General features: G+C 49.4%; 1 protein-coding gene across 2 annotated transcripts in view; it reads right to left on the bottom strand.

The window, feature by feature from the left end:
* Positions 1-8,053: 8,053 nt before the first annotated feature.
* Positions 8,054-25,322, bottom strand: part of ASXL1 (ASXL transcriptional regulator 1) — a 69,263-nt gene continuing 51,994 nt past the window's right edge. The window contains exons 5-13 of one of the 2 annotated variants that reach the window (XM_007193384.3): positions 18,830-18,950; positions 18,656-18,753; positions 17,992-18,085; positions 17,381-17,533; positions 16,004-16,167; positions 15,813-15,909; positions 14,405-14,510; positions 13,493-14,120; positions 8,054-12,959 (exon numbers count right to left, since the gene is read on the bottom strand). In XM_007193384.3, coding sequence (XP_007193446.3) covers positions 10,041-12,959; positions 13,493-14,120; positions 14,405-14,510; positions 15,813-15,909; positions 16,004-16,167; positions 17,381-17,533; positions 17,992-18,085; positions 18,656-18,753; positions 18,830-18,950 — 4,380 coding nt within the window. In that variant the 3' untranslated portion in view covers positions 8,054-10,040. The remainder of the gene's footprint in view (positions 12,960-13,492; positions 14,121-14,404; positions 14,511-15,812; positions 15,910-16,003; positions 16,168-17,380; positions 17,534-17,991; positions 18,086-18,655; positions 18,754-18,829; positions 18,951-25,322) is intronic. The other variant, XM_057528968.1, reaches the window with a different exon arrangement.

The following is a 25,322-nucleotide window of genomic DNA, read 5'->3' as shown; positions in this document are numbered from 1 at the left end:
GATTGCCAGTCTGTGTCTGTCTGATCAGAAGGATGTATCCCTGTGACCTAACATTCCATATCACTACACTGGCGCGGGCTGGGGGCCGGCAGGGCTGGGGGCAGCGGGGGCGCCGGGCTGGCTGGCCCTCTGAGCGCCCAGCCCCGCCAAGCAGGAGGACCTCACCCACACCCACTGCAGAGCAAAGACAAACAAAAGCGGCTCCCCCTCCCCCATCCCACAGACGCCCCAGTCACACGGTCACCCGTATTCTACCTCACACTCCAGCGTGGGCTTTTCCAGGATGTGCTCTGAGCCTGTTCTGAACGGCTGTCTCCCACCTCCCCCACCCAGTGTGTCTGCCTGGGAGGTAAGTCCAGAGGGGAGGCCAGGAGCTGGAGCCCAGGGAGGACCTCGGCCCTCGCGAGCAGCCGCTGGCCGTCCCCTGGCCCGGGCGCTTGACAGGACAGAGTGCTGGGGCACGGCAGCCGGCCAGCTGGGCCCTTGCCCTCACCCTGCCCCCAGGGAGCCAGGTCTGAACACTTCTCCGCACAGGCTCTGGCCCCTCGGACACCCGCCGGGAAGGGCCCCCGACCCCACCCCCCTCTTTTCTGCAGGGTGCGCCCCTGGCTGTCAGGAAAGGCAGCTGCGAGCTCCCGGGTGGACCGCAGCTCCCGTCCCCTGCCCCCGTGGCTGGAGGAAAGGGACCATCAGCAGAAGTGGAGAAGCCACCTGGGTTCTCCTAGGACCCTCCCTTCTGCAGGAGCCAGTCCTGGAAGAAACCCATAATCCCTGGAGTGTGAAAAAGGGCAAAAAGAAAAGGCTGGCCTGGCTTCCTTCCTCCCCGATAGGCACTTCCTCTTGCTCAGTGCAATACCTACCAGTGCTGCTAAAACCAGGGATTTGCCCAGACCTCACAAGGCCCACAGGGCCTCTCCATGCAACACTCCGTAGCCATGACAGCAGCCCTCTGCTGCCCGCCCCTGCCCGGAGCTGGCAGAAGCCCTCTGTTGCCTTTCCGCCCTCAGAGCAAAGAGGTCCCAGGGGAGCCAGGGCCGAGGGGACCCTAGGGTCGAGAGCCGCTCGACCCCAAAGCAGGCACCCCCTTCCCAAACCAGCTTTTCTGCAGCCAACTGCCTCCCGGCACTGGCAGACCACCCTCAGGAGGGGTGGTGAGGGGCCTCCGGCGTGGATGCCTCCCCCTCCTCGGATCCACGACTGAGCTACGGGCCCCGGATCCAGAAAGTCGGAAGGGCAGGGGGTCCTGCCCCCTGCCTGCTTCCAGCCCCGAGAGGTTGAGGGTGGCCTTTGCTCTCCCAAGTGGCCTCCAGCACCCCACGCAGCCACACCACCTCTGCCTTCCATCTGACTAGTCCCCAGGCTCCAGCCGGGGCCGGGACGCCGAGACCCGCCGTCAGCACAGCACAAGCTCCAGTGCCCGAGGCCGCTCCCACCCCCCAGCGTCCACACGTCCCGCCCCCATCTGCTCAGTACTACTCCCGGACGTTTGAATTTGTGTAAATATTTATTTTTGTGTGTGAACAATACTACAAAAGGTAATCAGTAGATCTTTTGCAAAATGTTACCCCAGGCAATTTGTGAAAATCTTTTAATGTTGAAAACTGGCACAGACAATCGCCGCCTTAGAATTCTTGACATCAACTGCTTCACATGTCATTTCTCCTCCCGGAGGCAGTACCCAAGCCAGGCACAAACGGTTAGCTTTTCTGAACACACAGGAGTGAGAAAGACTGGGGAAGGGGCTTCCGCCACTACCCGCACAAGGGATTAGATCTGAAGCTCCGTATAAGCTACAGTGTGAAGTGTTTTTCTGAGTCAAGCTTGTCCTAACTGACCACCTTCAGCGGCCTTAGCACCGCGGTAAGAGTGTATGTAGGTTCAGTGTGCTTCAAAGAGAAAGGAAGCAAATGATGATAGTGGTCAAGGTCCACTGGGGCTCCCAGAGCCCCTCCAGGACAGTGGATCCCGTCACGTTGACCCCACCTCTTGGGTGGGCTCCTTCCTAGTGAAGCTGCACGTGAAGCCCTCGTGACGGCAGAATCAGGAGCAAGTTACTGTGTGGAAACAGGATTCCATTAGCTAGTCCAGTCAGGGAACTTGTTCAGTTTTGCTTTTGTTTTAAAAGATGCAGCGTCAACCCCATCCCTCTCCTCCGGACTTGGAGAAGCACCAAAGAGCTGGCTCTGCTGAACCCAGCTCGCTGCTGTCCCCCCCTCGCCCCAGGGACTGCCTTCTCCTAAAGGGAGCGTCCAAAGCCCTGCCCCACAGCCAGTTCTTACGGAGGGCCTCAGGGCACAAATTGATCATTTGGGATCCTACGTTTAAGAGGTAATGCAAGAATAGAATATACCAGTTCCAGAGTCTTTGCAGGGGGCTAATCCCACAAGGTTAGAATCAGAGGAGAAATGGGAATTTGGTCTTAGTGGTGGATCATCTGGTAGACCAGTGAGAGTACAACCCATCTAAAACTCATTTTACCGTCACCAGTCAGTTTATACCCAAGGACAGTGTTGAGGGGGAGGGGGACCGGCAGGGGGTTGGAAGGTTTCAGAAGATTTCAAACAGGTGGAACCCAGCCATCCCTATTCCCAAGGGCCACTTATGACTCCAGGGGTGGTTATAGGATTAATTACCAGTTCATTTTCAAAATGCTGCTTTGAACTCAGAGGGTTGATACTTTTAATTTGTAATTTTTTGTAAAACTTTTTACAAGATAGTAAAGTATTTCACCAGAATACCAGTTTCAATCCGTCCATGGTCTGATTTTTATATAATTTAGTGGTGCTTTAGAAACTTTGTTTTTGTTGTTTATGAGCTAAACAGCTCAGTCCTTTTTCGCCTGTATCTACCTAAGACCAATGTGAACCTTTGTATTTTTGCTCCTAATTTTGGACTCAGTGAAAGTGTACTGTTTACATGTACAGATGCCCCGGTCCCTGTGTGTCCTGCAAGACTCGCTCCTGAGGAGGAAGGTGCACCTCAAAGCTCATCTGCTTAGCAAAGCCACAAAACAAAAACCTCTCACTTTTTACCTATGTTTCCACCTAAAAACAAAAACAAAAAACCTACACCACACAGAACTCAGATTTGCTGAAGAATACTTTTCTAAGCTCAGAAAAATCTCCATGCGGCAGATGGCCCATATGCCTCTGTCATGTGGTCCATTTAGGAGCAGGGCTCAGAAGGGAGACTTCCTTTCGGCTGCAGGTGGGAAACTGCGTGGACTCATGAAAAGTGAAAGTAGGACTTGGCTGCAGAGCCGGGGGTGGATATAGCTCTTCTCCTGACAGCCTGGGAATGGGAAGGTCACGTTGACTCATGGGAGCTTCAGGGTGAAGCCACCCAAGATTTAGGGACAACCCGAGAGGTTTCCAATCCCCTGGCATAATTTAGACACGTTGGGGAAGAGCGCAAGTTCCCTACCTGAGATGAGTTTTAAGACTTTCCAGTGCAGATGGTATAAGCGTTTCTTCAGGGTCCCCTGGAGGCAGCTCATTCATGAGGCGTCACCTCTGGGGATGGGCAGGGGGCTCCAGACAGTAAGCATATGGCACTTAAGACAAACAGCAGACGGCACCAACTTTTAAAGATGACTCTTTATTACTTAATCAATGGCTTCACCTCTAAATTATATTTTTACAGATATGCACCTATGCAACTTAACGTGGCTCTTCTAAGCAGGTGAGGACTTCCTCCTCAATGCTCTATAAAAATTATTTGTGTTCTATATAGTGAGTTTTCCCAGTAAATGTGGCTTAATATTTTAATTCTTAGAATGTGTCTTCTCTATGTGATGCAACTAAATTCTGTTTTGTTTGTGGAATGACTAGCACAGGCCAACTCCCTCTCCCCTCACTTAACAAAAGACCAATGAGCTGTTAATCGAGCTGTTATCTCCATGGTATTACTTGCTAAATGCACTGATTTCATAAGTATGTGGAATCCTTTTTCTTTTGAATCTGTATATCATATATAAGACTGAATCTACTTAATAAACACTGAATAACAAACTGAATGCTTTATTTCCACTGTGTCCTCTCAACAGCAGCACTGCCAGCCAGTTCTGTTCCCTCCAACTCTAGTCTGGCACTGAAACACCATTCTACCAGTAGATGCCACCTTTTTAAAAAAAATTTATTTATATACTTATTATTTTTGGCTGCGTCGGGTCTTTGTTGCTGCCCACGGGCTTTCTCTGGTTGCGGCGAGCAGGGGCTACTCTTCGTTGCGGTGCGCGGGCTTCTCATTGTGGTGGCTTCTCTTGTTGCGGAGCACGGGCTCTAGGCACGGCACGCGGGCTTCAGTAGTTGTGGCTCGCGGCCTCTAGAGCGCAGGCTCAGTAGTCGTGGCGCTCGGGCTTAGTTGCTCTGTGGCATGTGGGATCTTCCCGGACCAGGGCTCGAACCCCGTGTCCCCTGCATTGGCAGGCAGATTCTTAACCACTGCGCCACCAGGGAAGTCCCAGATTCCACCTTTGCCTAGCCAATAAGCTAGCACACAGAAGGTCCTTGGTAGATTTTCTTGAACAAATGAACTTGTCACTTTTTTTGGCGCCTCACCCTTCAGAAAGGGAAGGAAATGGACCTTTCCTGGTCCTCGTCAGGTGCCCAGCACAGGCGCACATCATTTTGAAATCTCACCGTTGCCTTCCCAGGGAGGTGCTCTAGCCCCGCTTACAGATGAGAAAGAGGGCACGCCGGGTGCACACCTCGCCTGGATTCAGCCAGCGCCCAAGCAAGGTCTTAAATACAGCTGTTTCCCTGCAAATCGCCCTCTTTCCACTCCCGTCCGCCCAGGGCGCAGCTCTTCTGAGACTGAAACCAAACTCAGGCGGCTGGGAAAACCAAGGAAACACCATCCCTGGTCCTGAACCGTCAGGACTTGACACTCCATTCGACCCAACACCTGGGATGCCCTTGAAGGAAACAAAAGGGCTGCTTTTTTTTTTTTTTTCCAAAGACGTTTACTTGTGTGCAGACTTTTTTTCATCCTGCATTCAATTTAGGTTAAACTTTAAGGAAAACTTTCATGAATGTGACTGGGGCCAAACCTGATTATCAGGAGTTTAAAAACAATTCTGTGTGAGTTAAAAGCATAAATGTAACTGTTAACAATTGCTTGTATATACACACACCCACACACACTATGTGGCAGTCATTAAACGTTTATTTTTTTTGTAATGGCAGAAGAATCTCTTTTTTTAAAAATGAAATTCTGTGCAGTAGCCAAATATATTAAACAGGTAAAGGGAGAGGGGCCAACAGTTTGAAAGCGCTGCCCCGCGGGAGTCTACATAGCCTGGGGCTGAGATTCGTAAGAAAAGGAGCAGGTACAGTCAAAGCAGAAGGTGGCACTTCATCTTCTCAGATGCAGGTAGGGACCCAGAGCAGCAAATCCTCGGTGATGCCATGACAGTGCCTGTCCCACCAAAACTACCACTGCTGAGAATCACCAAGGGACCACGAACTCCCCCACCTGGGACAACACAGCCAGAGCCCGGGCCCACGGCACACGGTCCTCGCTGGCCCAATGGAAAGCACTCACCTCCAGCCGAAGCCGCAGCCAGCCGCGGGGACACTGGGCTCCGAGGAGGAAGCGCTTGTGGACAGAGAATGGCTGCTTGGTCCCGTCCCGGCTTCTTTAAATGGAGCTCCAGACCAATGGTGTTAAGTGTAGAGGATGACATCAAAGGGGACGCCCCCATGGAACAGTGAGATGAAGGCTACGCAGTGGCAGTGACCGAGCAGGCGGTGAAGCTCAGCTTACTCGGTGAGGGGGAGGGGAGACCATGCCTGTAACGCACTTTTTTTTTTTTTTTAAATTAATTAATTTATTTATTTTTGGCTGTGTTGGGTCTTCGTTTCTGTGCGAGGGCTTTCTCTAGTTGCGGCGAGTGGGGTGCGAGACTCTTCATCGCGGTGCGCGGGCCTCTCACTGTCACGGCCTCTCTTGCTGCGGAGCACAGGCTCCAGACGCGCAGGCTCAGTAATTGTGGCTCACGGGCTTAGTTGCTCCGCGGCATGTGGGATCTTCCCAGACCAGGGCTCAAACCCGTGTCCCCTGCATTGGCAGGCAGATTCTCAACCACTGCGCCACCAGGGAAGCCCCTGTAACGCACTTTTAAATCTAAATGCACTAGTGAAGGTCAGTAGCTACAGACTGAAGGAGAATCCTTTGCAAAGTCCTCTCTCCCCTCTTTTGTATAAACCCAGATTTTATTAGGTTTATTATCAGTCAGGGGGTTCTTCAGTGAGGGGCTCCAGCTGCCGGCGGGGCGGAAGGGGGGCTCTTAAACCGTCTGAAATAATACAATTTTGTGTGTGTGTGTGCGTGTGTGCGCGCACACGCGTGTGCACGTTCCTGCGGGGAGAGGGTCCAGAGCTCCCACTGGACTCTCAAAGGAGCCCGTGTTCCCAGAAAAGTTAAGAATCACTGCACTGACAGCTGTATTTTTGTTACTGTCATCCTCACAGAGCTTCCGTCTACACCTTTTGGTTGTTAGAGATGTTCATTCCAGGCTTTCAAAATGATGCACAAAGAGGAAGCACAGGGCGCTGTCACCATTTGGTTTCAAGTATTAACCTCCAGGGTCACAGAGCCTACCCTCTCCATCACTTTAAACGGCACACACACACACACAAGGGCAACACGGCCCGTGCTGCCTCCTCTCAGGGCACAAGGCAGACAGACGCTTTGGGCTTTGGTCCCCGAGGCCGGAGGGACGTGGCTACTCTGTTGAGTGTACACACACACACACACACATGCGCGCACACCTATCTCAAGCAGGGTCTGACTTCCTCATGAGCAGGTTGGACATGAAACAAGCGGGTGACACTGTGCCTGGCCAGTAAGACAGCACACTTTCCAGATTCTGAAACAGTCGATTTTCTTGTCCTTTGGACCATGAGCAAAATAAGCCTCTCCTGCCAAGTACTCAGTCTCTAAACCCAGGACTATGCACTCAACTGTAGTGAGAGGCTGAAAGTCAGACATCCACTCAGCTCGCACCAGCCCTCAGCGCGCCACACGGGCCCCCCTCTCCACGGCTCCTCCCTGGGGTGAGGGTCAAGCAGACGACAGGAGCCATACTGATCTCTCCTGTAAGTCTCAGTCCCACGCGAGCTAACAGGATGGAGTACTTCCTATGCGCCACACACTATGACTTTACGCAGTAGCAACTCTCAGCCCAAATCAGCAATGAGAAAGTTGCCAGGGGCTTAGTGACTTACCCCAACCACTGAGCTGGCAAGTAGCCAGGCCCCCACTCTAGCCCAGCGCACGTTCCACCTCCCGGCTGAGATGCAGTTGGCAACGTCAGGTCCCAGCCCTGGCTTCCAACGCATTCTAAGCTCCTGCAGAAGTAACTGGGCAAACAGATTCCATGACATGAAGGCGCATGTACACCTCACCACCAGGCAGTTACCCAGGCACCACAGAGCCACCTGACCACGACTTCTCCCCCCGCACCTCGATCAAATCGCAGCACCGCAAAACTACAGCTCGCAATGCCCCAAAACATGTTCCAACGCGTGTAAAATCTACTTTCTCCAGTTCATGGGGAACAAATGAATGGATACGTATTTTAATTAATCTTTAAAGTCAACCCCTGCAGTCTGCCATCCACTCAGGCTCGTCAACCAGCATCAGACCCCATTTCGGGCCGGCCCCTCCCTCACTGCTGCTGGTCACCCTCCCCGAGATCATCCGCCAGGAGGAATCCCTCGGGCAACCTCAGTCTCAGCAAGGTGGTTGGGATGAGCGCTGTGGAGGGACGTCACAGTTCACGGCTTTGATTCACGGGCGAAAAGGATCCCCATCGGCTTCATTAGATTTTGCTCCAGTCCACACGGTGGATAAATGGGTAAGTTCGCCACGTCACGCTCAGTCTGATGAAGACCAGCAACACTGATAAGTCGCACCTTTGGAACCAACGTCTCAAAAGAACTCCACACACTAGAAAATCAGCTCCAGCGCCGAGGTGAAGTGAGCCGGGGTCTGCCAACCTTCCTCCCAGCCCAGCAGGGCGGCCGCAGAAGATGACCGAGACCACACGTGCAGGTTGTACAGGTTTATTTTTCCAAGACCACAGAGACATACAAGAGCAGTGCTTTCTCTGGCGGACCAGTTTCCAACTGTCCCCTAGGGTGGCCCCAAAGGTCACAGCAGAAGGAAGAAGAGGTTCAAACACGCTTGTGCCTCTGCTCCCTGTCTTTGGTAAACAGACTCTTGAAGTTGACAACCTGGACTTGGCCAATACTGCATTTAAATCACCACCACATCTTTGCCAACTTCCCAATCATGCTTCAGATGACAGAAATGCCACAATGGATGAAAAGTGGGGGAAAGAAAAGACCTTTCAGATGACATGAGACTTGCTTAAGTCATACCAATTTTACAGCTCACACAGATGCACTCACACAGGGAGACCTAAGTTCAACAAGGAAGATGCTCAACTCACAAGTCGAGGTACAAGAAATACGGCAGGAAGCAGGGTGAGGTGACACAGCTATGGAGACATCTACTTGCTGGAAACGTGCTGGGAGAGACGCTGGCAGCTGGCATAGCTGTTTCTTCCTTAACCTGCTGTCAAAAGTATGTCCAAAAAAAAAAAAAAAAAAAGTATGTCCAGTGGAGCCCTGTGGCCCCAGGAAAGCGTGGTCCCAGGTACCGCCGACAGGTGGGGAGCCCGGAGCCAAGTCCAGAAGGCCCACCTGGGGGCTGCCCAGGGCACTCACCCTTGAATCCAGAAGCACTTGACACTGGTGGTGGTGATTTGTCACACACGGCAGCGAGCTGCCAGTGAAGGTCAGAGGAGAAGAGATGAGGAGCGAGACGCATTCGCCCAGCAGCGAGCAGCCGGGCTGCCCGTGGCTCTGCAACTGCAGCAGGTCCACCGGCTGACCGGTGACAGGGCACCGGGCCAACTGGCAGGTCCCAAGTCAATCACTCCACCCCTCACGTCGGGCAGCACAGCACGCAGTGGCTCTGACACAGGTGGAGAGAAGTCAATTACACCACTTTAATGCAATGATGCCGAAGACGTAAAATAAGGGAGAGTCGTTCGTGTTCTCTGTACAATACATCCATTTACAGAATCGGCCAGTACTGTGTACAACATATAAATACATGATAAAACATTAGAGGTGCATAGAGCATACTTACAGAAGCCAGAAGTTCACTTTATACATCCAAGGGTAAAGAGTTAAAAATATAAAAATAAGAAAAACACACTGCTTTGAAATGTAAAATGACTTTCACATACACAGGTGCGCGGAGATGCCCACTCCCACAGAGTCCAAAGTGACAGAGGGAGTGTCGAGCAGACAAATTCACCTGCCAAACGTCTGGACACCTGACTTACAAGGAGGAAAGACAATCCTATGCCCGACCCATTGTCCAAGCAGGTCTATTCAAGGTTCCGAAAACTCCTGTGGGCCAGTGGATTATTCGGAGACAGGCAAGTCCCAAACTGGCTTCAGCAACAGAACCAAAGGTCAAACTGGCTCCATCAACTGGCAAATGACTGTGACCCTGAGGTCAGCAGGTTCTTAAGCCCCCTGGTGGGCACTGCTGGGAGTTGCTTTAACCCTGTGCTGGCTTCTTCCCCATCAACTCCTGGAGGAGCAGCGGGAGGAAAGACGGCAGGGAGGGGGCAGTGGAAGACTGACATTTCTACTCAGTTCGGGTAGGTTAGTCCCCTTGGTGGAGAACACAACCTTCTTGCTTCAGCTTCAAGTCCCTCTGAGTCTCAAGGAGGCTCCGCACGCCGCACCAGGCTCTGTGTGACAAGAGCTCGGCTGGCTGGCCAACCTTGGGCAGCCCAGCAACCTGCCCTGCAGGAAACCTTTCCAGCAAAACCAGAAGGCTGACAAGTGGCCGAGGGGCTTTAGCACTACAGATTTTAGGGAGAGGCAAGAGAACTCTTGCCTAGAGAGAGAGAGAGTCTATTTTTATCAATGATATTCTGTATACAGATTTAAGATCCGTCATTATCAAAATACACACACTAAATATACAACTTTTCCCATGGCCATAATTTATTATCTCACCACAAGGCACAATACACAGAGCTTTGAGGGTCCAATACAGTCATCGTGACAGAACGCACCACAGCCCTGGCACATGATCATGGCTTTCAGGCTGCACGCACACTGGAGTGAGATGCTTTCCACCGTGCTGCTGTCGGTGAACATCTGCAAGGAAAGTGATGCGCTGTGGCTTGCACCAAAGTTTGCTTTGTGGCTCAGCTGCACCACACTTCCGGCAAGGCCTTTGGGAAAGGTGGGGGAGCCGGAGGAATAATTAAAGCTGGTGGAACTTAGTTGGAGTTTGGAAAGCTTCCCATAAAATGCCTGTTTGATGTTGAGCTGGGAGGGGATGGAAGAAGGCTCCAGAGGCTGACTGAGCCCTTTCCCAGGCTCTCGGGGTAGTTTCCAGAAGGGCAAATCAAGGACAAAGGGCATCCCTTGCAAGTGATCCACCAGCTCCCGAGGACTAGGCCCCGCTACATTTCTGTTCTCTGCATTCGCCTTGAGAGGCCCCCCACCAAAAGTCTTCTCGCTCTTGATGCTGCCAACAGAGGCAGGCGGTGGCTTTGGAGCCCAGTCTTCCCTGGCAGTCTGTACCCCACCAGACACAGAGTTTTTCCTTGGCCCCGACTTCCTGCTGGCAAAATCGGGAGAGGCATCAGCAGGCAGAGGCGTTGGCTCCACAGGCCGGGGGCACTGAAGGGCTGCAGCCTCGTTTTTGGAGCCAAAGAGCTTCTTCCCTTGGCCTCCAGCACTGTTCTGATCACCCAGGGCCCGACCTGCCTGATCGGGACCCGAGGAGACCACATTTGGAGATGAGAAACAAGGGGCTCTCGAGGTAGTGAGATTTCCCGGACTCGTGCCTGGGGCAGCACTTGAATTACTGCACTGGGACAGGTCACCAGCTTCCTTCTGATCTTCAAAACTAAAGGGAGAGAGCTGCTCTTTGGAATCCACTTCTTCTACTTTCCCAGAGGCAGCCATTGGATTTGTCACCGGATATAGGGAGTCTAAACTCAGGGCGTGCTTGGAAATCTTTGGGGGCGCTCCAGGAGCCTGGGCGGCCTCCAGCCTGGCGAGGCCGGTGCTTGCTTCACGGCTCTCAGGTAGAAGAGACTCCTTCGAAGCTCTTAAAGAACTGGGACTGCTACTGCCAACCTCACAACTGCTTTCCCCAGGGTCTTGCAAAGATCCCATAAGCAGGGAGCCGCCACGGCTCTGCTCTGTCGTAAGTGGGAGTCGTGGGGATTCGGGTTTGCTGCCACCGTGGGCTGGACGAAGAACCTTCTCTAGGGGCAAGCTGCCCTGCAGCAACTGCATCACGAGGGGGTTAGTGGCCTCCACCGAGGACGCGAGCCTGCCCAGAGACACAGGCCTTGGCTGGTACTCGGTACTGGCCAGGAACAGGGAGTCCGGGATCTTCTGGGGAACCGCACACACTCGAGACACCCAGCTCTGTGGAGCAACCATCCCGTCTGTCCTTGTGACCAGACTCAGGTCACCGTTCACCTTGGAGAGTGAGGTGGAGCGGCTCCAAATGTGTTTCTCACCCTGCTCCACCTCTGAGGACCTCTTCGGCACTGCAGCTTCACTAGGCTCGGCCTCAGTGCTGTCCTCAGAGAAGTGGCCTTCAAAGTCAGAGGCTGTGTCTGTGGACTCGCTGTGAGGACTCAGCGCTTCAGAGTCTCCACTGATTTTCAGCTTTTCACCTTCCAGCTGTCTGCAGTCATGGCCGGTGCTGGCAACGCACCCTGGAGATGGCACTGTCCAGAGTGAAGCCAAGTTGTCGGAGGAATCCAGACCCTCCTCAGCTGTCAACCCCCCAGGTGACGCTGGAATGAGGGGAGCAGCTTTCTCCCACTCTTCTCCAACCTGCGGCTTAACAGATGGGACGTCTTCTCTAGAGTCGGGTTCAGGCTGTCCCACTGCCTTGTCATTTGACAGGCCAGGCATCCAAGGAGCAGCACCAGCGGAGACAGGAGCCTCGGTGTTCAAGTTTTCTTGTCTAGTAGCACTTTCCCTCGTGGGTGGGCCCAAGTCACCAAGTCCTGATTCGTCATCAAATGGTCTGTCCTGCAGGGAACCGGCCAATGATGGTTCAGGGATGGGACTGGGGGTCACATTCACAGGATCCTTCACGGTGGGATTACTGTCACTGTCTAGAGCCTGGCCGGTTCCTTCTTCTAATCCAACATCCCCCATTAGAGCCTGAACAGGACTGTTCTCCAGGGGGATGGTGGGTCCTCGCTCCTCATTACCCGTTTCCCAGGAAGTGGTACCAGACCCACATTCAGTTCTACCTCCCAGATGCAACGCAGGCTGCTCAACTAATCGCTCAGGTGCCGGGGTTTTGGAGGGCAGTGGGGGTAAAGCCGGGCATGGCTGGTCCCCAGTGGGAGCAATGGGGAGTCGGGAAGCATCCTCCAGCCCGCTTCTGAGGCCATCTGGAACCCTCTGTCGTGGGTAGCTCTTCTCCTTTCTGAGAGAAGCCAGGTCCTCTCTCCTGGCTCTGGACACAGTTCCAGGATGGACATGCTCCCCATTTAGAGGACAAGGCGGCAGTAGTTGTGTTCGCTGTAGATCTGACGCACACTCTCCAGGGGTACCTGGGGCTCCCCTGGGCTCAGGGTGGCCACAGGCCTCACCACCATCACCACTGCCGATGCCTCTGCCACCTCCCTCATCGGTGGCCCCGCCGCCACCTCCACCCGGGCCACCCCCCCCTCCGATGGCAGTGGTGGCCGCCTCTCGATGGCAGTGGTGGCCTCTCGCCCCTCGGACCTGCAGAGCACGGGCTTTAATGTCTGCAAGGGTCCTGGTGCCAGTCCAGCCCCGGCAGGAGGACTCCGGGATGGGGACGATGCGGGGGCATATCTGGTAAGTGGGCTGACCTTTAACCACCCAGGGTGGTTTGATACGTGAAAGTTGAATCTGCAAGAGAAAAATAAGAAAAGTTTTAATTGACTGAGCGCTCTGACCTAGGAACTGTAAAGCTAAATCGTGACCCTAGTAGCTTAGAGGTCATGGGCTAGGGAATCAAATCATTTTCCTTAAAAACGAAATAATCATGGTGAAATGGCTGTCCAAGATACCACACCATTCTGAGAAGATTCTGCTCAAGGGCTGTTATATGCCACGCTTCTAAATTTAATTTCTGGTGGGACTGTGTGAGTCACTACACAAAAAATCTAACACCACCTAATAAAAGATTTTAAAACCCCAAAGGATTCTGACCTCTAGAGATAACTTCAACAGAGTGAACAACCAAGTGAGGAAGAAAAGAACTTTATCCCCCTGATACTCAAGTCAGTCTCAAGAACGCCTCTCATACAGAGAGCTCTACACTCCCACATAATTAACACAAGGGCCCAGGGGGCTTTCTGTCCCTGCAAAGGAGCCCCACTAATCTCCTGTCCCTCAAAGGGGCCTGGGCTCAGGGCAGCCAGGATCAAACAGCCTCCTACCCGGATGGGCGGGACTTTGGGCTCCTCTTTGGTGGGCTGTGGCTTTTCGGTGTGAACACTTTCAATTGTGTTACGAAAGGACTGACGATCTTCAAGCCGGGGTTTCTTTTCGGGAAAGGATGCAGAGGCCGCCTGCTCAAAGGATTTCCTCTTCTGATCCTTGGGTTCCTGATCCACAGTCTCCTGAGGCAAGCTGGGAATTCTGTCTGGAGACGTGGAGACACGTGCCAGGTCGTCCGGATCGGGCTGGATCCGGGAAGCCCCAGTTGCCACCGGGAACTCGGAACTCTCGGGGTTGGGTGCTGTGGAGGATGTGCCAGGCAGGTGGGGACCGCCCACCCCCGCGGCATCAGCCTCCCCATCCTTGTACAGGGGGATGTCTGGTGCCACGGACTCTGTGTCTCTAGCGACCTCTGCTTGTTCTGGCTCCTGTTTTTTGTACAGGTTCCTTCGGGCTCTGGTTCGGAGATCTGGCCGAGAGCGTTTCTTGAAATGCCCATCTCGCTGCCGGGTGGCCGGGCCACGCTGCGGTCGTGTTGATTCTCCCGAGACACGCAAGTCACTCTTGATTTCAACCTCCTCCTGGCCCACATTCTGCTGCAATGACTCTTCTTTGCTTAAACCCAATCTGCAAACCAAACTCACATTATCAGTTACAGGGCAGAGAGGGCACATCCACTATGAATAATATACACCCAAATATTAGATCTCTCAGAACAAAATAAATCTGCATGGTATGTAACATAACCACAGAAAAACCTATGTTAGCTTCCCCATGAATGGCATTAAGCTAAATGAGAGTCACTGCAATCTCCACATTCCTGGGTGACACAGCAGTATGCATGGCTTTGAGAACACCTGCCTCTGTCCCCCCAGAAACCACACTAGGACTCACAGCACCAAGGGCCTTACTTCTGTCCATAGTAGTCTTCGAAGAACTTTTCTTTCCATTGTTCCACCTTCTTTTCCTTCTCCATTTCCTGTCGTATCCTGACTTGCATCTCATGAGTGAATTCGCCTAGAGAGAAACAAAACTCTTCAAGTGGTGCATTAAGGATATTAAGGTCTGTCTTAGGAAGAGCCAAATTTTGCAGTTCTACCATGTGAGGAGTTTTCAAAATAACATGTGACTCTGGTGAGCTTGGAAATCATTTTTTTAACCCTATCTTCCTCACGCTGGCTCCTGTCTCCCCCAGAAGATCTCTCACATCGTGCTCTTATTCAGGACAGAACTAACACACCTATTATAAGGGAAATTTATTCTTCCCTCAGGTAATCAGTGCTTCAACAGCAAATAACACATTGATCAAAAAAGCAGAACAAAAATAAATAAACAAGAGAATCGTTCTTACTCCATGCGCAGAAAAAAGTTAACACAGCAGGCTCAGACAGGCCTGCTGACAAGGTGGGCCTCTGGCTGACATCTGGAACCTTGGATTTCAGGAGGGTCCCCACCCCATAACTGACAGGGAATGGCTCACTGTGCCTGAACAGTTGAAGCAAACCAGATGGTTTATGGCGAACACCTGCTTTCCTTTGGGGAATCTGGAATTTGGGTTTGGGTCAGACAGAGGCTTCCTACATGATCAGCTCCCAATAAAAACCATAGGCACCAAGTCCTTGACGAGCTTCCCAGCAGACTACACTTCACACGTGCGGTCACAACTCCTTGCTGAGGGAACTGAGCACATCCTGTGGGACGCCACCGGGAGAGGATCTCGGAAGTGTGCGCCTGGTTTCCCTGGACTACACCCCAGACGTCTTTCCCCTTTGCTAATTTTGTTCTGTATTCTTTCACTGAAATTAACTATAGCCATTGAGTACAACTACATGCTGTGTCCTGTGAGTCCTCCTAGCAAGTCATCGAACCTGGAGGGGAGTCTTGGGGACCTCCCAGTGCACTTCCCACGTAGCTTCCCCACGAAATTGAATTACGAGAAGCTAACAATCACTCCAAGTGGCAACATCTAAAAAGACAGAGCACCTGGTGGAACTTACCGAGTAGGTCAATGCCATGCTTACTGGAAAGAATAGGAGTTTATAGTTTTAATGATGAAGAGGCAATGCAGATGAATATATACACACAAAATAGTGAAAGCCCAAATACTCTTGTACCTTCTTTAGAAATACGGGGCACATTAACATCCACCATGTCTATTAGAGGAAAGCCTGCCTTATACTAAATAATACCCCTTGGAAAAAAAAGAAAAAGACTGTTGAAAAATGAGTATTTGGGTTTTGGGTTTTAAATACCAGGAGACAAGTGACACCACACATGGCAGGCACCTTCCAAGCCGCTGGGACGAGAATGTTTACTCACCATCAGCCAGGCGTTCCCGCCAGCTCTGAGCCGCGTGGGTGAAAAACTCGTTGTTCAGTGCACTGCTGCTGAGACGCAACAGGCCATCGGTCCCCACCTGGAAGGATCAAGGCAAAAAAAACAATAAAGAAACTTAGAAAGAGAACAGAAGCTAGCCCAGAGAGAGCAAAGAGGAAGCCACCCATCTGTACCTGTCTGTCCACTTCAGGCAGGAGGAAGAGGAGCTGCTGCTGGAAGTGGGACGGCAGGGCATGGAAGGTCCGAGAGTTGATCAGGGCCCGGAGGTTGGTGTTGACGAGAATGGACCCAGGCGTCTCAAAATCTATCTCTTCCCCTCTGTTGCGCTTCATTTGACCTGTGATTTTTCAAGCAGTAGGAAGCAAAATGTAGATTTTCAGCTTCTTAAACCAAAAAAGCGAATGCCAACTGAGGGAAAACTTTGGTGGTAGCACTCAAGCTACCCAGAACTTATCTGCACACAGTGAGCTCAATCATCCAGTCTACCCTACCCTATCGGCTACCATCAAACCTAAGAGAACACTTGGGCTTGCATCGTCTCAGACAAGACCCAGTAGCACGCTGTGTCACAGCCTGAAGGGACACTCCTCCCACAGAAAACCAGGCAAGGGGCAGGCTCTGAGCTTCCCTCCAAAGCTGGAGAAGAGGCTCCACAAAGCCAGTGGGAGAACGAGGGAAGTCTAAAAGTGAATCCGGTTAGCGTCCTACAGAAAAATCTGCAGAAGTCTTCTGTGAATGGGCTGGAGAGGTCTGACCTCCAGGCAGAAAGGTGCTAAGGGTTGTTTAAAGCCCACTGCAATGTCAATACCTCTCACAAAAGCCTCAGCAAATGGAATAGAGACCTGCGAGGCTTTAAGACTGAGCAAGGCTGATGAGCTGGAGAGCCTACAAGACAGCAAACCTAGCTGCCACTTGGGTGATGGTTTATTCTAATTTTCAGAAGCCAAGGTTAGTCTTCTTAATGATTTCATGTGGCCCATCTACAAAAACCCAGCATGTGGGCTTTGAGAAATAAATCCGGAAATAGCAAACAGCATACTAGCCTTGCAAATAGCCCTACTGCAGGTGGGAGGTGCACACTACTGAACTTGTCTGCATAGCCCAAATTCAGCATAGGCTTCCACCCCATATACTAACTATTGTTATAAAAAAGGGCGTCTGACAGAGACTGCAGACGTTGAGAACAAACTTGGCAGGATGCTACCGAAGAAAGAAAACAAATGCTGGAATTCTTCACTGAGACACTCAGAAGCAACTTTCACTCACTCGAGCACTCACTAAGCAGTATCAAGGCAGGCACAGGCTAGGCCCTTGCAGGGACGTACAAGGAGCAATGCGGCACCATCTCTGCCCGCAGGGAGGTCTCTCAGTCTAGCAGGGAACAATCTATACGTGACATAACCAAAATACAAGGTAAAAACCAACAAAAAATACAGGGCCACCTGAGAAGTAAAAATAAACTGTAAAGGAGTGGAGTAGAAGACATCATCTTCTCTCTAGGCCTGCAGGGGCCCCCTTACAGGCAGAGAAATGAGTGCCAAGCCACCTACCTGTGGCCGGCTTCCGGAAGCCTCTCAGGAGCGGGGCAGGGTCCCGGGCGACCTCGGCCTGGCCACGAATAGCAGCGCTGCCCAGGGCCAGAGAGCCACTGCTGCTGCTGGACGGGCTGCCGCTCTCGCCATCGGCGTGGCGGCCTGAGAACCCTGAAGGCACAGCATTCCACCGGTCAAAAGCATCACACGCCGCGCCCACGGCTCTCAGACAAGCTTACTTCTCCCAGCTCTCCCTGAGATGCTGCCAGCAACACCGGTGCTTCCATGGCCCAGCCCTGGGCCGTCAGAGATCACCACCTCCTGGTCTGGCTTTAAATTATCACGTAAGAATGCCAAACCGCCATCTTAGTTTGCACTGTATCTTTTACAAAGCACCTGCACATGCCTTCACGGGACCCTCACAACTGCCCCGTGAGGCCAGGGGAAGGGCGCCCAGCAGAGCCCATGCCGGAAGCTAGGTCGGCTCTCACCGCCACGGCGTGCTGCCTGCCAGAGGAGGGCTCCTGACTCTACTGGCACGGCGCTACCTAGGCCAAGAGCTGCTGCCAGAGGGAGGCAGGCCCCCAGGACCTGAGGAAGAAGCATCACAATCACGAGTTTACACATACCTGATGCAGATTCCACGTGGGCCCCGTTTACCTTCAGAGGAGTCAGGACAACTCGAGGCAGCATCACCCCGGTCTTCTTCTTCTGCTTGTTTGCCTATTTTCCCAGAGGGGATACAAAAGGAGCCTGAGTCACCTGCAGGCCACAACAGCTGTCCCTCTCGACCATGTCTCCCTCACTGTCTTGTAAAACAGAGTTAGTGTTCAAGCAGCACAGGCAGGTAATGCCAATAGCAGCAATGACTCATTCTACTGAGCCAGGTGCCGGCCACTGTGCCAAGCATCACCCCACACTGAAAAGAATGTGTTGCTCTCCCCACTTTACAGGTAAGGAATTTGCCGAAAGCTAGTGAGTGGCGGGGCTGCAATTCAAACTGATGACTCCCAAGCTCATGTTCTCCCCACTCCAACTTCTCCCTGAATGTTCCCAGGTTTTTCATAAATACAGACAAAATTATCCATCCATGGTAAAGAGAAAAAACAAATTGCTCTGCTCTCAGATCTACTACCCACTTTTCCTATGGCCCACTTTTAAATGGTACTAACAGGTGGAGACCAAAGTGATTTTCTCCACTCTTCAACACGCTCAGTTAACTACAGGAGGAAGAGTCCTGTCTTGTGCCTGCCTCACTTATCCATCCAGCCTAGTCACCAACTCTCCCCCCACCTGTGAGGAAGCTCTGTAGCTGTCCCTGGGATTGGAATGAGGCCGACTCTGAGATTCAGTAGAACAGGAAGCATTAGAAGATGTTTCATCGAGAGAAACTGGAAGAGAGGGAAATAAAGGTTAGACCCTAGCGACTGCTTGTGGCTCTTCACCCATCTTGTCAAGGGCACTTACCATCATTTTCACCACTCACAGTGCTGGCTTCATTAGACCCACAGCTCTCCACATCAGCTGTGTCCTCTGGCTCCTCCCCCTCCACTGCAGCCGGACTGCGAGACCACTGCAGGGCATCCTTCTGTGACAGCAAGGCACAACTCAGGTGAGCAAAACCCTACAAATCCTACAAGCACAGTAGTCATTCCTAAATGTGTATTGCTTTTGGAGAAGAGGGATTTAGAATATTGATTAAATTCCTATCCCTTTCTAATTGACCTCTTTTTCTCAGAAAGTTCTTCTCATACGTACATTAAGAAAGTTAGAGGGACTTCCCTGGTGGCACAGTGGTTCAGAATCCACCTGCCAATGCCGGGGACACGGGTTCGATCCCTGGTCCAGGAGGACGCCACATGTCGTGGAGCGACTGAGCCCATGTGCCACAACTACTGAGTCTGAGCTCTAGAACTGCGAGCCACAACTACTGAGCCCACGAACCACAACTACTGAGCCCACGTGCCTAGAGCCTGTGCTCCGCAACAAGAGAAGGCACCGCAAAATGAGAAGCCCGCACACCGCAACGAAGAGTAGCTCCCACTCGCCGCAACTAGAGAAAGCCCATGTGCAGCAATGAAGACCCAATGCAGCCAAAAACAAATTAAAAAAAAAAGTTAGATACAATTTTGCATCTAATCATTCATTAAACATTTATGGGGTGCCTCCTATAAACTACACCATGCTAGTTCCAGGCGGCGGGTGGGGTGGGAATAAGGAGGGGAATCAGGGCCCTGCCTTCAAGGAGCTCAAATGAATAGAGGACAAAGTCCAATCTATAACAATACAAAGCACAGTGATAGAAGGATACAGAGAGAACTGTAGCAGCCCAGAACAGGGAGCATCTAACTCACTGAGCTGGAGAAGAGGGCATGGAGGTACAGAAGGGGAATAAGGATCAGGGAGGTAAGGTTTCCAAGGAGATGTGTTGCCTGAGCTCAGTTTTAAAAGAAGTCAGTAAATAGGCAGATGGGTTGCCAGTGGGGAGGGAGAGGGAGTCTGAGGTAATGTGATGAGCCAATGTGGAAGAACATTCCAAATTCAAAGAAACCATAGACTTCAGTAGGTGTGTGGGAAACTGGATACGTGAGGAGGATAGAGAGACGGCAAGAGGGCTGATGATAATCATGGCTCTGTGCTGAGGGATTAAGACTGTGATTTTTTTAGAGTCTGAAGGATGTTAATCAGGAGAATGATCTGAGTTTTAGGAATTTCATTCTGTTAACCATGGGAAGTCTGGAGGCAGAAGAGAAGTTAGACTATGACAGAAATCTATTGAAAAGGATAAAGATCTAAACTAAAGTAAGATAGTGGGAACCAGGCTAGAGTGTAGAGGAGAGTTCCACTCCAAATTTCATCTCCTAACAAATACTTCTTCCAACAGTCTGTCGTGGAGTCTCAAAATGAAACCTTACCCATCCCCAAGGAAAACTTAGGAGCTACCTCGAAACCAGGAAGGAGTATGAATGAATATTGGGGGATGGAGAGAGGAGGAGCAGATATAGATTGGGGTGGGGATGTCTTCTTTGAGTAAAAGTGTGTGAAAAAGAGTAGGTAAAATCATATTCTATCACTTAAAAATATGCCAGAAATTTACAAGGAAAATCCACAAAATTCTAACTCATCAATTCCATGGATTCCTTGATCCACTATATAGTAGCCTCCCCTTATCTGAGGGGTTTTTTCACTTTCCACAATCAACCATGGTCGAAAAATATTAAATGGAAAGTAGCAGAAATAAACAACCCATTGGTTTCAAACTGCACGCTGTTCTGAGCAGTGTGCTAAAATCTCACTGTCCAGCTCCGACCTACCTGGGACGTGGATCATTTGTTTGTCCAGTGTAGCCCACCCATTAGTCACTGAGTGCCCACCTCAGTTATCAGATCGACTGTCATGGTATCACAGCACTTGTGTTCAAGAAACTCTTCACTTTACTTAATAATGGCCCCAAAGGCAAGCGTAGTGGTGCTGGCACTTCTTGCTCTGCCTGATTTATACTTTCTTAGTGTACCTAATATATAAATTAAATTTTATCATAGGTATGTATGTATAGGTAAAAACAGTATATATAGAGTTAGGTACTATCCACAGTTTCAGGCATCCACTTGGGGTCCTGAAACATATTCCCCCACAGACAACGGGGGGCTGCTGTATTAAGTCTTCATCAGTTTATTTTCATTACTTTAAGCCAACATCAGGCTGACTTAAATTAATAAAAAAGAAGATGGCTTTTTATATCTTTCTCTCTTTTCCCTACCAACGATAAATGCTCCTCACAGGATCAAAAGCTAAAGAATATTTTTAGTATTAATCTTGCAATTAGGCTTACTGACTGCCATGTTCTTGGAATGATGCAACAAATTTATTCCCTGAATCATACAGGCAAACTAAGACAAAATACTCATTTAATGAAGAAAAGAGGTCTATTACATTGTCAAAACTGACCCCAAAACTCCAGTTCTGGCAAGAGTGTGGGAAAATCACACATACACTGTTGGTGAGAGTAAAAATGGTATAAAAAGGTTTATACACAGCCAGTGCGAAAGTAAACTGTAAGCAAAAATCTAAAAACTGTATATACCTTTTAACCCAACACTTGTAAGACTCACCCAGGATATTATCTTAAAAAGGAGAAAATCAATCGATTGAACTACATTAAAATTAATACCCTCTGTTCAGCAAATGACACCATTAATAGAGTAAAAAGGGCAAGCTACCTACAGAGTTGAAGATGAGATCTGCAGTTCATATAACCAATAAAGAATTTCTATCTAGACTGCATATGTCAATAAGAAAAAGGCAACCCAGGGACTTCCCTGGCAGTCTAGTGCTTAGGACTCTGCTTCCACTGAAGGGGGCACGGGTTTGACCCCTAGCTCAGGAACTAAGATGCCGCATGCCACGCGGCACGGCCAAAAAAAAAAAAAAAAAAGAGAGATAAGAAAAATAGGCAGACCTGAATTAGGCACTGTACCAAAGAGGATATCCAAATGGCCAGCATTCACATGAAAAGGTATTTAACCTCAATAAAGTAAGGAAGACACAAAACAATGCAAATTAAAACCACAATGAGATGATATCACATCCACAAGAATGGCTAAAATTAAAGTTTAGCAATACCAAGTAGTGCTAATGAGGATGTGGAACAGGGAACAGGTACACTGAAAATGGATCCAGGCATTTAAGAATGTGGTTTGGCATTATCTGCTACACTTGAAGATACAAACATCCTATAACCCAGCAATGTCAGACCCAGGTTTGGATTCCCTAAGGAAATACATGCATGTACACATCCAGATGTTCATGACAGCGTCATTTGTAACTTTGGCTATAAACAAAGTGCCCATCAGTAGAATCACTACGTGGATTGACTGATGTATTGATCAATACTCAATAAATGGATATTATACAATAATGAAAAAAAGAATGAACTACAGCTACTCACAACAACATGGATGAACTGTATTGTGCTTATGCAGGAGAATGTCCTTGGATCAATGTATACCCCTTGTGTCCTTTCCCTTATTTTTTTAAATTGAGGTACAATTTACAAAGAGTGAAATGTATACTATCTGATTAGTTTTGACAAATGCGTATCAAGGGACTTCCCTGGTGGTGCAGTGGTTAAGAATCCGCCTGCCAACGCAGGGGACACGGGTTCGAGCCCTGGTTTGGGAAAATCCCACATGCCGTGGAGCAACTAAGCCCGTGTGCCACAACTACTGAACCTGCAAGCCACAAAAACTGAGCCCACATGCCACAACTACTGAAGCCCACACACCTTGAGCCCGTGCTCCGCAACAAGAGAAGCCACCGCAATGAGAAGCCCATGTACTGCAACAAAGAGTAGCCCCTACTCACTGCAACTAGAGAAAGCCCGCACACAACAACAAAGACCCAACGCAGTCAAAAATAAATAAATAAATTTATTTTATTTTTTAATTTAAATTTATTTATTTATTTTTTGGCTGCATTGGGTCTTCGTTGCTACGCACAGGCTTTCTCTAGTTGCGGCAAGCGGGGGCTACTCTTTATTGCAGTGTGCGTGGGCTTCTCACTGCAGTGGCTTCTCTTGTTGCGGAGCATGGGCTCTACGTGTGTGGGCTTCAGTAGTTGTGGCATGTGGGCTCAGTAGTTGTGGCTCACAGGCTCTAGAGTGCAGGCTCAGTAGTTGTGGCACACAGGCTTAGTTGCTCCGCGGCATGTGGGATCTTCCCAGACCAGGGCTTGAACCCGTGTCCCCTGCATTGGCAGGCGGATTCTCAACCACTGTGCCACCAGGGAAGCCCAATAAGTTTATTTCTAAAAATGCATACCAAGATATAGAACACACCCAACACTCCTAAAAGTTCCCTTGTGCCCCTTCCTAGTCAATCCCCACTCTACACTGCCCCTCCCACCCCACAGAGACAATGGTTGTTCCAATTTCTACCACCAAAAATTATTTTTGCCTACTTTTGTTCTACATGTAAATGCAATCATACAGTAGGTACTCTCTTTTGTCTGGCTTCTTCCGCTCAGTCTCATGTCTATCAGAGTCATCCATGCTGCTGCATACATCAGTAGTTCATTACTTGTTGTTACAGAGTAGCATTCATATGCAACCATTTGTTTATCTATTCTCCTATTGAAGGCATTTGGGTAATTTCCACATTTGGGCTATTATGAACAAAGCTACTCTGAACATTCTGTACACAGCTTTTTTTTTTTTTTTTTTTTTAAGGATTTTCTTTTTTTAATTAATTAATTAATTTATTTTTGTCTGTATTGGGTCTTCGGTTCGTGCGAGGGCTTTCTCCAGTTGCGGCAAGCAGGGGCCACTCTTCATCGCGGTGCGGGGACCGCTCTTCATCGCGGTGCGCGGGCCTTTCTCCATCGCGGCCCCTCCCGTTGCGGGGCACAGGCTCCAGACGCGCAGGCTCAGCAATTGTGGCTCACGGGCCCAGCTGCTCCGTGGCATGTGGGATCTTCCCAGACCAGGGCTCGAACCCGTGTCCCCTGCATTAGCAGGCAGATTCTCAACCACTGCGCCACCAGGGAAGCCCTGTACACAGCTTTTATCGACATGTTTTCATTTTTTCTGAGTAAATATCTAAGAATAGAACTGTGGGGGTATAGGATGGTTGTTCAACTTTATTAAAAAAAAAAAAAAAAAAGCCAAAGATTTACACTCCCAACAACACTGTATGAGAGTTCCAGGTGCTCCACATCCTCACCAACATTTGGTGGTATCAGTCTTATTTTAGCCATTCTAATGCAGTGAGTACCTCACTGTGGCTTTAATTTTCATTTTCCTGATGACTAAAGATATTGAGCGCATTTTTATGTGCTTACTGGCCATTCTCATATTTTCCTTTTTGAAGTTTTTGTTCAAGTGTTTTTATTTGTTAAAAAAAAAAAAAGGGAATTCCCTGGTGGTCCAGTGGTTAGGACACTCAGCACTCCACTGTAGGGGTCACAGATTCGATCCCTGGTTGGGGAACTAAGATCCTGAAAGCTGCATGGCCAAAACCCCCCCAAAAAACCCAAAAACAACAAAAAAAAGAAAAGAAAAGAGAAAGAGTTACTTGTCTTTTTTTATTATAGCTATTCTGAATCATTTTTTATTTTGATAATGGGCATGTATTACCTTTACAAACAAATACATTTTGAACACCTTTATTTGGAAATAATTTCAAATTTAAAGAAAAGCTGTAAGAATAAAAATAGTACAAAGAACACCTGCCATATAATTTTTACCCGTGTTCACCTATTAACACAAATAAATGTTTTTAAAATACATAAAATATATTAGTTTGGCAAGGCTACTGGCAAAGAGGCTAGTGATGGGGAAAAAAGCAACCAGCATTAATAAATAAACCCAGATACAATATTTTCCCATAAGTCAAATGTTTTAAAAAATAAAATGCACTGTAAATACAAGAAGTCCCAAACATGAATAAAATGGAACGCTAAAATTTAAACCGATGAGTTTTAAACCACCCAGGATTAGGTTCACAACTAAAAAACGATAAGCAAATTTCAGGTATGCCTTTGCTTTCTTTATGGGTCTGACAAACCTGTCCTCAGCAAGAAATCTGTACTCTCTTAGAGAAGGCTGATCTGAGGGTTGTTTAATGTATATTATTAAAAACTAAGAATGTACTGACCATTCAACAGTATATTAGAGTTCCTAACCAATGCATAAGAAAAATAAACGAGAAGGAATTAGAAGAAACCAGAGTGTCGTTATTCCAGGTAAGTATAATTATCTACATTGAAGATGAAAGGGATTCCGACCTAGTAAGAAATTCAGCAAGGCTGTAAGATTCAAAATCCCATTAAAAACGCAAGCGATCCTAACACCAGCAATAAAACCAGCAATTAGAAAATGTAATTTATAACAAAGAATATAAAAGTTACTCTGAGATAAAGCTCACAAAAGAAACAATCATTTTATGAAGAAAACAAAACTTTA

This window comes from Balaenoptera acutorostrata, chromosome 15 (assembly GCF_949987535.1).
Source record: "Balaenoptera acutorostrata chromosome 15, mBalAcu1.1, whole genome shotgun sequence".
Lineage (NCBI taxonomy): Eukaryota > Metazoa > Chordata > Mammalia > Artiodactyla > Balaenopteridae > Balaenoptera > Balaenoptera acutorostrata.
The sequence above is the reverse complement of the archived record's forward strand: the minus strand, read 5'-3'. Positions and strand labels throughout refer to the sequence as shown.